Genomic DNA, 15,248 nt, shown 5'->3' with positions numbered 1-15,248 from the left:
AAGTTCAGTTATGATTGTTTGTCTCAGCAAATAACAGTTTTAAATCCAAATATTGGGAACCTATTGGTGCTTCTTTGCCTGTAATGAAGGTACAGTGGTGCCTCGCTTGACAATGTTAATCCGTTCTGGCAAAATCACTGTTAAGCAAAATCGTCGTCAAGCAAATTTTAAAAACCCATTGAAACGCATCGAAAACCCTTCAGTGCGTTCCAGTGGGCTAAATACCTCATCATAAAGCAAAGATCCTCCATAGGGCGGCCATTTTCCGGTGCCTGTATAGTGAGGAATCCGTCCTAAAGCGCAGCGGGGAGCCATTTTAGAACTGCCAATCAGCTGTTTGAAAATTGTTGTCCAGCGAAAAATCAGTTCCCGAAGCAGGGAACCGATCACCGTGAAGCAAATTTTTCCTATTAGAACATCGTTTTGCGATCGCAAAAACCTCATCGTCACACGGTTTCATCGTTTAACGAGGTAATTGTTAAGCAAGGCACCACTATATAGCAAGACTATTTAGGAACAATTAAAAAAAGAAAAAGTGGAACAGTGCTTCAAATGTGAGCCCCATCTGGTGTATAGTAATAGCTTAGCTCTTAGAGAGTATATGTCACTGTCTGCAGCTCAGTTTTATCCTTTTGTAACAGATGAAACAAAGTATACAATGAAAATAATTGGTCAGAATCTGTTTGGTGATTTTTGCATATACAAGTTCAATATTCTGTGGTAAATTGGAGAGAGTGATGGACTAGGACTCAGGACACCTGGATTAGAACACCTTCTGAACCATTGGAGTTCATTCGATAGGTGGAACTGATGAAACCACTCCTTAAATGTCTCACTTACCTTAATAGCTCAGTGGTTTAGGCATCTGGCTGTGGAGCCAGAGGTTGGGAGTTTGATTCCTCACTGTGCCTCCTTGACAAGGGCTGATGATCCATAGGGTCCTCTCCAGCTGTTCAGTTCTAAGATGATGATGATTAGGGTCCGTATAACTTAGTTCTGACTTGATGGTATATGACGTTAAATAGCAACCGTTCACTGCTGTGGTATGCAAATGAATGAGCCACCATTCACCTTATAAAGCACACAAGCAATTGCACGATGGTAACAATGCAGATAATACCTTGTTAGTGGCAGTTTGCTGTGATGAGTTATGTGATTTAATTTATGTGCATATCACCCACCCATGTCTTTGCAACAGGATTTTCACCACTTTTTGCACTCAAAAAGCAGCAGCCCAAAGAGAATGTTGAACTTTCCCCTACTATTTAGATCTTTCCTTCTTTTTAATTGCTTTTTAGATGTCGTAGCATATGTTGAAGTATGGTCATCTAGTAGAACAGAAAACTACTCAAAAGTCTTCAGCCAACAGCTTCTTGATATGGGAGCAAAAGTAAGTAATGCTTTATGAAAAAGCCGAATAGATATCTTGTTTAAGCTTTATATTATGTTCATGAATTTTTCAAATATGAACATTTCAATTTCTGTATGTATACAATATGGCAGTGTGTCACCAGGATAGATCCATTTTCTGTGAAATTCTTGGCATAAACCAATTGTTCAAACACCTCCCTCAAGTAAGCCTATATAAGTGTAATTGCATGATTTTTCTGCTACATGGGTGTAGTTCCATTTCCTTTTCGTTTCTTTCCCACAGTTTTCTAAACAGAGGGGAAAAGGAAACAAAGGCAAAATATGGTCACACTTTAAAGACTAACAGTTTTATTTCAGTATGACTTTTTGTAGATCAAAATCCACTTTCTAAGACATGGAAGTGCAAATACATGGCCTGTACATATGACCATGTATATGTGTAACATATGATGCTTATTAATGGGAGAGTAAAAATGTAGGCAATGAATGCACTGTCATTGTAAATGGCAGCTCTGAGGATTCCGTGCCCCAATTCTGTTCCATTGCTATTGTGCTGTTGAAGAAGCTCAGCTCTGAGATGAGGAATCATTATAGTTCATTGTCTCTGTGGGCATCATGTCATCATCACTCAACACGTAGAACAGAGGACAGCATGAATATCTATCCTACAGACTCTGTATTTGGAAAGGCTGCCATATAAAAGAACTTGCCTTCCAAAGAAACACCAATACTCCTGTAGAGACAAACCACTAATATGGTGAATCTATGTGCTGCCACTTTAGCCATTTTGATGATGTGACATCAGAAATCATTAAAACATGCCTGGCACTATAATTATGCAATAGATGTTTTAGATAAATCTTACACATTTTGATACAGTCTAATGAAATAAAAATGTCAATTTATTTTAAATCTGTAAATTTCCTGCTTAGCATGTAAAAATGTATTATTTTTCATTATATTTGAAGAGCTTTATTCATTTTCAATAAGAGTTTCCAGTTAAGATTCTGAAACACTTTGTGTTCTTTCCTTTATGATCTGTAGGTTTCCAAGACTTTTAACAAGCAAGTGACTCATGTGATTTTTAAAGATGGATTGTCATCTACATGGAATAGAGCAAAGAAGGCTGGGGTTAAACTAGTGTCAGTGCTTTGGGTAGAAAAGTGAGTATTAATATTGTCTCTGGGTTCTTTAAGAGGGGCAGACCCTTCTTTTCAGCAGGAAAAAAGGACGGAGAAGAAGGTAACGGTTCAAACATGGTTTCTTTATTTCTTTTCACTTCTTGGTGTTTAACATAGAAAGGATCTAATAACTCAACTCAGGCATCAACTTGTAACTCTTTTAACATGTGTTATATTTACACTCTTTCCTCCCGTCATTTCTTCATCATCCCATGAAGCCCTTGCTCGGTCTGAGGTCATGTTGGGAAGCTCAAGGCAGCACAGACTGTCCTGCAACAGGGGTGTTTCACCAAATTCCTCTGTAGATACGGAAGGTAGTTGGTGGTACCAATGTATGTCACTTTCTTCCCTGTGTCCTGGGAATGAGGTACCGCTACCATGCTCCATCCTACTTTGGATTTTATCCTTTCCTTGTCCGTGATATTAAGAGGATCGGGCAGTAAGCCTCCACCAGTTCTAAGATTTGGGAATTCCCAGAAGAGCTCAAGCATTCCATACTTTTTTGACTCTTTCTTCAGTCTGTGCTCTTGGTCTCTCTCTCAATCTCCTGTTATCCTTCCCTTCTCTCCTCCCCTCCCTCTTTTATAACCTCGTCCCACCTTATAAGTTTTAGCTCCTCCCCTCTCCTTGCTTGTCTGGTCTCTGTCAGAAATATCTCCACAGCTCTGTTTCTACCAGTCTCTCCTCCTCCTAACTTGATCAACTCTCCCACCATGCAACCAGCTCTCATCTCCTGTCTGATCTCAGTGGAGGACGGCACACTAAGCTTCTCTCCTTCACAAATATACGCTATATTTTTATACCGGAAGAGAAAATGTTGAAAAAAATGTTAAAGCTATTGATATAGATATGTAATTATATTGCCCGGGGGGGGGAGAGTTCAGGTTAGAATTGCTGGTCACATCTATATGGTGGCTGAAATCCTGTTGCTCAGCATAAGCCAAACTGTAACTTTGGATCCATTCCACCATGCAGATAAACTGCCTTGCCATGATTCTCACCTTCTCCCCCCACCCCATGCCGAATTGCAATGAGAATGCTTTGTTTATCAGGGAAGAATGGACCAAAAATTACAATTTAGATTATATTAAGCAGCAAAATTTTAACCAATATATCAAATTGAATGACTCTCCCGAAGGAGACATGCTTTATGGTGAACACACAGATCTACAGTGGGGTCTCTACTTAAGAACGTCCCTACTTAAGAACAATCCAACTTAAGAAGAGCTCCATTTGCTAAATTTTGCTTCTACTTGAGAACAGAAATCCAAGATAAGAACAGGAAGAAAAACCTTTCCTGCTCTTTTTTTAACCTTAGGTCATCTTAGGTTAAAAAAAATTCTCCCCCTAGTGGTAGAGTACATATTAACCAGCTTTGCATTAGTTCCTATGGGAACTAATGCTTCAATGTACGAACGCACCTCTACATAACAAAAAAACAGCCAGAATGGATTAATTGGTTTTCAGTCCATTCCTATGGGAAATTTTGCTTCAACTTAAGAACGTTTCAACTTAAGAACACCATTCCAAAACGGATTAAGTTCTTAAGTAGAGGTTCCACTGTATAGTAATGTGTATGTTTTGCAAATGGGAGGTCCCAGGTTACTGCCAGTTGGAGGTTTCTGGAATAATACAGTTAACCTTTAATATCAGAGCCATGCTGTCAGTCAAACAGTGCTGACAATACTTTGCTAATTGACAGCGCTGACGGTACCTGGGCTTGCTGGACTCAATATGCGACATCTATACGGATGCATAGTAAAAAAGTGTCCTCTCTTCCACAGCATGTACAGTAGTGCCTCGACTTACAAACTTAATCCATATTGGAGTGGTGTTCGTAAGTCGAAATGTTCGTAAGTCAAAGCACCATTTCCAATGGGAATGCATTGAAAACCGATTAATCCGTTCCAGCTGAAGAAAAAATCACAAAAATTTTTAAAAGAACACAGCAGGCCCGCTCGGAAGGCGCTCCGTTGCTGAGGTTTAAGAAGAAAAAAACTCCATAAACAAAAAGTAAAGCCACCTCTGTTGCTGAGGTTTAAGAAGAAAAAACCCTCCAGAAACAAACACTAAAGCCACCAACAACACAGCACAGAAAAATACCCGCCCCAGCCAAAACCCACCCAGAACAGTTTTTTTAAAAGGAGAAAACAGTAGCTTACCTCCCAGCAGACACATACACGCACTCACTCCGAAGCAGAAGGAGGCTTTCGCAAGTCTCCAACATGACAACACACCCTCTAACTGCCAAAAGTGAAAGAGCTACAGTACAAAGCAGCCTCGTCGCTACCTACAGTTAGAAATCTGAATTGCCCGCCTTTTTCCCCTGCCTTTTTTCTGTTTGTAAGTGGAAGCTCCGTTCGCAAGTCGAAGCAAAATGTTGCGACCGGAGCTGTTCATAAGTTGAAATGTTCATAAGTAGAAACATTCATAAGTCGAGGCACCACTATATGTCTAAAGTAGATGAGGAATGTGGTAGACTTTTTTGTTAGACCTCACAAAGCAAATACATTTAAACATTTCAATATGCAATGTTTGTTTTTGAGTCTTGAGTACCATATTGTGAGCATCATTGAAAATGTAAATATAATAGTTTCTTGTATTCATGAATGCTTTCGCAGCCGGGATCTAATGGTTGTTGTGGGTTTTTCGGGCTCTTTGGCCGTGTTCTGAAGGTTGTTCTTCCTAACGTTTCGCCTGTCTCTGTGGCCAGCATCTTCAGAGGACAGCACTCTGTGCTCTGGTGTAGTTGGCTTGAGAGTGGAGTATTTATGGCTGTGAGATAGACTTTTGTCTTTTTCTGTAGATGGGTGATTAGTGTCTTGTATTTTTGAGAGCTGGGAGACACGTTTTGTTGATTTTCAAACTTTCCTCTTTTTTGTTGAAATTCTGCTGGTACTTATGGATTTCAGTGGCTTCCCTGTGTAGTCTGACGTAATGATTGCTGGTGTTGTCCAGTATTTCCGTATTTTGAAATAGAATTTCATGTCCACAAATAAAGTATTTCTGCCAGACATCAAAGGGGTCATGGACCGCATGGGGAAACTTTTGAAAAAACACAACCTACAAACAGTATTCAAGCCTTCCACAAAAATACAACACATGTTACGGTCAGTAAAGGACCACTGCAGGAGTATACCGGATACCTTGCAGTTGTGGCCAGGTATATATTGGAACCACAAAATGAAGCATCCACACCAGAATCAAAGAAGATGAGAGACACTGCAGACTAAAACAACCAGAAAAATCTGCAGTAGCAGAACATGCCCTAAAACAAACTGGACATGAAATTCTATTTCAAATAACCGAAATACTGGACAACACCAGCAATCATCATGTCAGACTACACAGGGAAGCCATTGAAATCCACAAGTACCAGCAGAATTTCAACAAAAAAGAGGAAAGTTTGAAACTCAACAAAACCTGGCTCCCAGTTCTCAAAAATATAGAGTGCAAAGGGTCAACGAACTCTACCCATCAACAAGGACCAGGGAATCACTACACACAAAAGACTAGCTAATGATACCCATCAACCACAGTGACAGATAATCTCTCCTTCTTATCACAACAATACACCCACAACAAGACACACTAATCACCCATCTACAGAAAAAGACAAAAGCCCATCTCACAGCCATAAATACTCCACTCCCAAGCCAACTCCACCAGAGCACAGAGTGCTGTCCTCTGAAGATGCCGGCCACAGAGACTGGCGAAACGTTAGGAAGAACAACCTTCAGAACACGGCCAAAGAGCCCGAAAAACTCACAACAACCATAACAGTTTCTTGTTTGCATTTATTGCTATAAGTGGATTATTATTAATGTGGTATTTAATGCTTGTTTTACAGTCCATTACTGAGAGATTGGTCAGTTTTCTCTGTGCTAGATTTGCATTTAGAACTTAATCTAATTGTTAGCCCCAATTAGATAAGACCCACTGAATCAATGGAGCTAGCATAGCTTTTGGCTGAGCAAGTTCTACTAATTCAGCAGGTCTATTCTTATCAGGGATTTAGGCCTTAGACAGGTTACCTCCTTCACTTTACTTTGCATACCCTCAGTAGTGTGTGGTGACCAAATCATATTGGTTGTGACATTAATTTACTGGCAACAAGGCCAGACCTTTGAAAGTTTACAAGAACAAAAACGGAAAAAGAATTTAATAATTGCCTAGTTTATAATATTTGCTCAAATCACTTCTGCTTAGAACTCTGACTGTTTTCATGACCATACACATCAATATGGACATATTTTATCAATTAAGTACATTGTATAGTTGTAAACCAGTGGTCGGGGAACAGGGGTAAATTACCCCATTTGGGGTAAAAATGAAAATCCTGGGGGTAATGAGGATGGTCACGGCAGCGCAACTGTCCTCATTACCCCCAGGCATTTTATTTTCCACGATGCGTATACCTGCAAGGACCTGACGCAGTGCAATGCAATGTCAGGTCCTTATGTACCGCTTGCTTTGCTGATAGAGGCAGGTCCTGGAAGCCTGGAGCAAGCCTTGGAGCCAGTCCATGTGGGCCGGTGAGCTGCTGTGGGCGGGGCGAGCTCTGCCAAAACAAGAGGCGAAGAGAGCGGGCGAGCGTGCAACTTGGCAAGGAGGGGAGGTGACGCAGCCGGGCTTCCTCGCTCTCTACAGCACACTACTACCCTTGCCCCGCCACACCACCTCCGCTTCCTTTTCTCTTCAGAGCAGGTCTGAAGGAGGGACAAACATCCACAGGGGAAAGTTTTGGCTAGAGGCGAGCAACAGCAGCCAAAGAGAGCGAGACAGCGAGCGCTGGGAAGAGTCTTTGGCCGTTGGCACCCAAAGTCCTCTCCCCCCCCCTCCAGCTCCTCCTGCGCTCCGTCAGGCTGTGCTTCCCCTTCGCCCTCACCTTAAAGCGCGCGGGCTGCTGGGGAGGTGGTGTTGGGGACGGTGAGGGTCCACGTCCACGTGGCAGCCCCAAGAAGAATTTGGAAAGGGGGCAGCAGGTGTAGGGGGGGCATTCCAGCTTTCCTGCCTCTTCCTCCTCCTTTGCCTTCACAAATCCTGGAGGCACTATTCGCAGGTAGCATGCAACCCCACCCTTCGGGGAAAAGCCCAAATGGCTGAGAAAATGTAAAAAGGTGCAGGAGGTGGATGGGGAAGGAAAGTCCTGGCTATTTATGCATAAACTCCTCAAAAAACCTCAGGGTCCCCGAGGAAGTGGAGCCATGTCCCCTGCCACTCTGCTTTCCCAGCCCTTTTCCTTTTTGCTGTCCCCAAGGCCCCTGAGGAAGTCATTCAGGTGTCAGGGATGAGAGGGGAAAGGAGGCTTCAATGGGCTTTCTTGCAAAAGAGAGAAAGCAAGCTAAAGTAGGTGGAATTCTCCCACCATTTCCCCAGACAATCGCTGTTTCCCATCCCTATCTCTCTCCCTCCCTCCTCTCACATGGCCGCCCCGCAACAGCCCAGTAAAGCCACCTTTAAGAACTCCTCATGAATTAGCTTCACCCACAGCATCAAGAGCGAGGGTGCCTCGGCTTTCCCTCTTCGGCACCCAGCTGATTCAAGCTATCAAAGTAATTTTGAAAAGAGTCAATAAGATTTTGAATTCAAATAATGTATGATTTCCTTCCTTTCAAAGCAAGGGGGTAATGTCAGCATACATACATTTTTTGGGGGGTAAAAGGTAAAAAAGTTCCCTGACCCCTGCTGTAAACTATGTGCTTTACAGTAGTAATCTCACTAGGTGTCACTAGAATCACAATATTGAACTACTCGAATATTATGCTGAATTTTATAGCTTTAATTGTGCATCAAAAGGTTGCAACATGGTGCTTTTCTGTTTCAATTTATACTCCATTACCTTTGTTGCGGAAGCCCTTTCTTGTTTGGGATTCTGTTGTATATGTAAAAAATTCTCAAAAAGATGCAGTCAAGTCTGTTGTTGCTCACTGTAGCTGCATGTGAGCTGTGGACCTGCTTGTTGTTTAGTCGTTAAGTCATGTCCAACTCTTCGTGACCCCATGGACCAGAGCACGCCAGACCCTCCTGTCTTCCACTGCCTCCTGGAGTTTGGTGAAATTCATGTTGGTAGCATCAGTGGCACTGTTCAACCATCTCATCCTCTGTCATCCCCTTCTCCTTTTGCCTTCACACTTTCCCAACATCAGGGGCTTTTCCAAGGAGTCTTCTCATCAGATGGCCAAAGTATTGGAGCCTCAGCTTCAGGATCTGTCCTTCCAGTGAGCACTCAGGGTTGATTTCCTTCAGAACTGAGAGGTTTGTTCTCCTTGCAAGATAGGGGACTCTCAGGAGTCTCCTCCAGCACCACAATTCAAAAGCATCAATTCTTCAGCGGTCAGCCTTTATGGTCTAGATCTCACTTCCATACATCGCTACAGGAAGAACCATACCTTTGACTGCAGACTTTTGTCGGCAAGGTGATGTCTCTGCTTTTTAAGATACTATTGAGGTTTGTCATCACTTTCCTCCCAAGAAGCAGGTGTATTTTAATTTTGTGGCTGCTGTCACCATCTGCAGTGATCATGGAGCCCAAGAAAGTAAAATCTGTCACTGCCTCCATATCTTCCCTTTCTATCTGCCAGGAGGTGATGGGACCAGTGACCATGATCTTGGTTTTTTTGATGTTGAGCTTCAGACCATTTTTGCACTCTCCCCTTTAACCCTCATTACAAGGTTCTTTAATTCCTCCTCACTTTCTGCCATCAGGGTGGTATCATCTGCATATCTGAGTTTGTTGATATTTCTTCTGGCAATCTTAATTCTGGCTTGGGATTCATCCAGTCCGGCCTTTCGCATGATGTATTCTGCATATAACTTAAATAAGCCGGGGGACAATATACAGCCTTGTTGTACTCCTTCCCCAATTTTGATCCAATCAGTTGTTCCATATCCAGTTCTAACTGTTGCTTCCTGTCCCACATATAGATTTGTCAGGAGATAGATAAGGTGGTCAGGCACTCCTTTGTCTTTAACAACTTGTCATAGTTTGCTGTGGTCCATAAAGTCAAAGGCTTTTGCGTAGTCAATGAAGCAGAGGTAGATGTTTTTCTGGAACTCTCTGGCTTTTTCCATAATCCAGTGCATGTTAGCAATTTGGTTTCTAGTTCATCTGCCCCTTCAAAATCCAGCTTGTACTTCTGGCAGTTCTCGGTCCACATACTGTTGAAGCCTACCTTGTAGGATTTTGACCATAACCTTGCTAGCGTGGGAAATGAGTGCAATTGTACGGTAGTTGGAGCATTCTTTGGCACTGCCCTTCTTTGGGATTGGGATGTAGACCGATCTTTTCCAATCCCCTGACCACTGTTGAGTTTTCCAAACTTGCTGGCATATTGAGTGTAGCACCTTAACAGCGTCATCTTTTAAGATTTTAAATAGTTCAACTGGAAGGCCTTCACCTCCACTGGCCTTGCTGTTAGCTACACTTTCTAAGGCCCACTTGACTTCACTCTCCAGAATGTTTGGCTCAAGGTCAGCAACCACACTATCTGGATTGTCTGGGACATCCAGATCTTTCTGGTATAATTCCTCTGTGTATTCTTGGCACCTTTTCTTGATGTCTTCTGCTTCTGTTAGGTCCCTACCATTTTTGTCCTTTATCATGTCCTTCTTTGCACAAAATGTTCCTTTAATATCTCCAATTTTCTTGAACAGATCTCTGGTTTTTCCCTTTCTACTATTTTCCTCTATATCTTTGCACTGTTCATTTAGGAAGGCCCTCTTGTCTCTCCTTGCTATTCTTTGGAAGTCTGCATTCAATTTTCTGTAATTTTCCCTATCTCCCTTGCATTTTGTTTCCTCTTCTCTGCTATTTGTAAGGCCTTGTTGGACAGCCACTTTTCTTTCTTGTATTTTCTATCCTTTGGGTTGGTTTTTATTGCTGCCTGCTGTACAGTGTTTTGAGCCTCCATCCATAGTTCTTCAGGCATTCTGTCTGCGAAACTGAGTTCCTTAAATCTGTTCTTCACTTCCACTGAGTATTCATAAGGGATTTGGTTTAGATTATACCTGATTAGCCCAGTGTTTTTTCCTACTTTCTTCAGTTTAAGCTTGAGTTTTGCTATAAGAAGCTGATGATCAGAGCCATAATCAGCTCCAGGTCTTGTTTTTGCTGACTGTATACAGCTTCTCCATCGTTGGCTGCAGACAATATAATCAATCTGATTTTAGTATTGCCCATCTGGTGATGTCCATGTGTAAAGTTGTCTCTTGTCTTGTTGGAAAAGAGTGCTTGTGATGACCAGCTTGTTCTCTTGACAAAACTCTATTAGCCTTTGCCCTGCTTCGTTTTGAATCCAAGGCCAAACTTACCTGTTGTTCTTTTTATCTCTTGACTCCCTACTTTAGCATTGTAGTCCCCTATAATGACAAGAGCATCTTTCTTTGGTTTCAATTCTAGGTGGTGTTTTAAGTTTCTTCAGCATCAGTGGTTGATGCATAAACTTGGATTACTGAGATGCTGAAAGGTCTACCTTGGATTCGTATTGAAATCATTCTATCATTTTTCAGATTGTATCCCAGTACAGCTTTTCCTACTCTCCTTAGCTGAGGTTCTGTCAGTATTGGAACCAAATGAGCCAAAAATATTCGCTTTCAATATGTGGAGGAGGAGGAAGACTTCAGCGTGCGGGTGGCGTGGCAGAGTCACACATGGGCTCAGACACGTACCTTAGAGGGAACCTTGTCCAGAAACAAGATGTTTCAATTACCAGATTTCTATATTTTGGTAGTTTTTCCAGTTCTTTATTTTCAACTCTGGCATCCCCTCGAATTGCATTTCTGTTACATTTATACCCTTTTATGTTCTTAAAATATTTGCAAGAGTCATATTATTCGTTACACAGAAATTAACATTTCATAATTGTATGGATCATTGTGGCCTATATATAAGAAGCCCATAATCTATAAAATTACTATCCTGGGGAAGAAACAGAAAAGGAAATAAACATCTGTTCTTTACAGACCACACTGCAAATATGTTTTTTGGCTTCCTAACACTACCTACCACATGTGGTTTTTCAGTTTTATTCTGATTGATTTGACTAGATCAGGGATGATGTAGAGGCTTAGAACTTCTTGGCATCTTTATAGATTACAGCCATCCTAGTGAGCAGCTGTTGGAGCCAGCTCAGTTTTTCTGTGTTCCTGAGTCTTCAGAACTGAGGAATTGGGCCAGAAAAATGTCATACTTAGGAATGGTTTAATCTATGTTCTCTCGTACTGAAATTCCAATAGTTCTGCTTTCACAAAGTTGAGGGCGAGAATGTAAAACACAGTGACTGACCTAAATGACCTTTAAGATGTGTCAGAAGGTTTTGTCTTGGACTTTGGCTGCCAACAAAACTAAGGAATGTGACCCTGTCCTTAAAGATTCTCTTTTCCCTTCCTGTCTAATGTCTAAATTACTTGTGGTTTTGTGCTCTATCTTAATTTGAATGAATAAAAATAGAAGATGTAGCATTTTAAATGTGACTGTTATAAGCAAGCAAATGGTTCATTTGATGACCTGAGTTGCTGTACAAGATGTGCTGCTTAGAGATTTTGGACATGCAGGAAAGAATACATGAGAACTAGCCTAAAGCTAGGTAGCCTGGGCTATCAGTACAATTATGTTGCAATACTATAGTTAGGCAATTAACATGATGGTTAGCTCTTGTAAATCTGATTTTGTACCAGAGAAATGCATCAATTGCTTAAATTTGTTCTGCTCAGATGTCGAGAAGTTGGAGCACATGTGGATGAGTCACTTTATCCTGCAAAAAATGCTATTGAAGGGTTACCTCGTTTAATTAAAAAGGTATGTGTATAACTTGAAATTTGTAACTTTATAATGATCCTGTGTAAGTAATCCCCAGTTACAAATGTTTCTCAGTTAATCATATCAGGTCCTATAGTTTTGTGAGAGCTTAACTTTTGCTACAGGTAGAAGAGATGCTAGCATATCTCTGACTGGCCTAAAATTCAGAGAGGGGTTCTGCTCTCCTTTGAGTCATGCATCCTCAGATGGTTTTCTGGTTTTAAAAGGGAGTGGGTTCAAATTTGGTAATAATTAGATACTATCAGTTCATAGTGAACTTATTCATTTTTATAATATATTTGGAAGATGGTTATAATTTTCTCAGGAATGTCTCATAAGAATTTGGATATGACTCTGTTGCCGGAATGGGGAAAGGAGGGTGGGAGGGAAGGGTACAGAAGTACATGGATGGATGTATTGAAATGAATTTTTAAAAGACAAATACTTGGAAAAGAAAAAACGAAAAAGATACTATCACTCCAAAAAGACCTTTATCTTGAACCTGTAGGCTACAAATGGGCAAACTTTGGCCTGGGGGCCACTCGAAGCCCTCTGGATATTTTTTGTGGCAAATTCTGGCCCAGCTGTCCATTATTTATTTTAAAGTAAGCATTGTCTCTCAAAGCTTTTTTTTTAGGAGCCTGTACCACTCTCCCATCCCCATTTCATGTTTTGAAAATGTTGACCACTATGGGGAGAAATACTTTTATGATGAAACCCATTTTTTAGTGAATGAAAACTCATTACAGCAATCTTTATACTGTATAACCATTGTATTAAAATTTTAAAAGTTAAGTATGTTATGGATCATCATATCAATAAGGCTGCTACCAGCTCTGAAAAATGTCTGCCATCTACACTGAAATCATTACCCTGCTACAAGCATTTGGTGACACTGCAGATGTTTCCTACACAATCAGATTACATTTCGTGGCAGTGTAGGTAGATACAGCCTATATTTTATCTCTCTGGAATTTCCAATTTGTTTCCTTTTCTCAGATATCTATGTGCAGTCTGTTGAGTTTGCCTCCTTTTCAAGAATGGAACATTCTCCTAGTGCATATACATACATACTAGGAAGATGGGGCAGATCTTGATTTCTAGAGATTTGAACTGCTTACTTGCAGAGAGTTGTGGAGAGTAGGCCCAGTGTTATAACTTGTCCAGCATAATTAGTAGGATTGTAGCTTTATGCCCTGTGTGCCAGTTTGAACTGAGCTTTATAAGCTCCTAAAATAGGGTTTGACTTTGCAAATGGAGTCTGCTTAAGTTAGATTTATCACTCCTTCTTGGAATCTTTGTTGAAAGTGGCTTCTTTCCTCCATTGAAGGTGGTGAGTATATGTGAAGACATTTGAAATAATATATCGGATCTTATTTTTTCTCATTTCTGAGGAAGATCAGTGCTTGCAACTAGGACATTAATAAAAACAGATGTACAGTATATGAGTAAATGTATATGTAATCATTATCATCATCTTAGAAGTGCAGAGCTAGATGTACACAAACAATTATTTTAAAGAACCTGAAGAATTAATCAGAGTGATTTCTAGGCTGTTGTGAATCAGTGTTGTGAAGCTTTTTTGTTTTGAAGCACAAATGCATGCAGCCAAAAGATTTTATGGAAAAAACTCCAGAAAATGACAGGAGACTACAAAGAAGACTGGAAATTATGGCTAAAGAGTTACAAGTACAAAAGGCAACAATAGGCAAGTATATGATCTCTTCATATTGTTAATCTCTTTTAGCCATTGCACTGAAGACTGCTGGTATATTGTGAAGCTAGCGAGTAATCCTAAAATAAAGCATTAATTATTTTTCCAATTCACATCAACAAGTGGGAACCTCTGTGGCATTAGTAGAACAAGAACTGTGGTCAGAGAAGTTGGCAAAAGTGTCTCTTCATTCCTTAGTCCCTTCATCTTTCCTTCTTCCCATAAATTGATTCTTTGTAGAGAGAAAGGGAAAGGGTGTAAAGGGATAGTCAGAGTGCATTCAGCCTTTCTTTTCTGCACGCTTCCCAAATCTCTTATACTGATGACCTTCCCTTTACCTCTAGAGGTTTAAAAGAGGGAAGGATTAGGGACTGAGCACAGTCTTTCATTTTCTTTTGAAAAGGGGGAGACTTAATCTTCAGCCAGTAAAATCAGCTCCTAATTTTTGGCCTGGCTGAACCTTTTGGTTATTGCTTTCTTCTGTTGGATTTCTCCCTGGAGGCAGAAGAAAGCATATATTTATCACCTGTGTACAGAAACACATCCCTCCAATATTTTCCTAAAACAATACAGAGCCCCTTCAGCCTTGCCCCCTGCTCCTCGACAAATTAAAACCCTTCTGTTTTCAGCTTGTACACTACTGCAGGATATTTTATGTTTAGAGACAGGTCCCCATGTATATATAATAAGACTGTTTGTTTGCTGTTTAAACAACAACATATATGCTTGGAGCACTCTCTGAGAGGTTTACAACATAATTATGCAAACAGCACTTTGCTCCCCAATGAGCTGCATACTCATTTTACTGTCCTTGGAAGGCTAAGTGAGTCTTGAGCCAGCTACCTGAACCTGTTGGAACTGAATTCAGTCATGAGGAGAGGCTTGACTGCAGTACTGCAGTTTTAACCACTGCACCCTGGGGCTTGTTATGTGGCATCCCATCAAACATTTAGCTTTCATGTCCATTTTCCTTCCAGACAGAAATACAATAACCCTATCCTGCTAAATTATAGAAGGCATGCAAGTTAAGTCTGAGCAGCATCTTTGCCAGATAGTCATCCTTCACCAAGATAGAAGTGGTGAAATGTCAGCAACTTTAGGGAGATACATGAAATTCATCACTTTCTGAGTGGGAGAGTGTATTTTTTTTGTCCACTGAGCTGGTCCTAGAAAAACATTCTCC

The 15,248-nt window shown here is 40.9% G+C and overlaps 1 protein-coding gene across 6 annotated transcripts in view; it reads left to right on the top strand.

The window, feature by feature from the left end:
• The window catches only part of MCPH1 (microcephalin 1), a 143,746-nt gene that overhangs the window by 2,055 nt on the left and 126,443 nt on the right, over nucleotides 1–15,248 (top strand). For all 6 annotated transcript variants that reach the window (XM_020797817.3, XM_073000623.2, XM_073000626.2 and 3 more), the window contains exons 2-5: nucleotides 1,299–1,390; nucleotides 2,416–2,534; nucleotides 12,267–12,351; nucleotides 13,945–14,059. In XM_020797817.3, coding sequence (XP_020653476.3) covers nucleotides 1,299–1,390; nucleotides 2,416–2,534; nucleotides 12,267–12,351; nucleotides 13,945–14,059 — 411 coding nt within the window. The remainder of the gene's footprint in view (nucleotides 1–1,298; nucleotides 1,391–2,415; nucleotides 2,535–12,266; nucleotides 12,352–13,944; nucleotides 14,060–15,248) is intronic.

This window comes from Pogona vitticeps, chromosome 1 (assembly GCF_051106095.1).
Source record: "Pogona vitticeps strain Pit_001003342236 chromosome 1, PviZW2.1, whole genome shotgun sequence".
In the NCBI taxonomy this organism is placed as follows: domain Eukaryota; kingdom Metazoa; phylum Chordata; class Lepidosauria; order Squamata; family Agamidae; genus Pogona; species Pogona vitticeps.
Note: the sequence above shows the minus strand (reverse complement) of the source record. Positions and strands in the feature narration are given on the sequence as shown.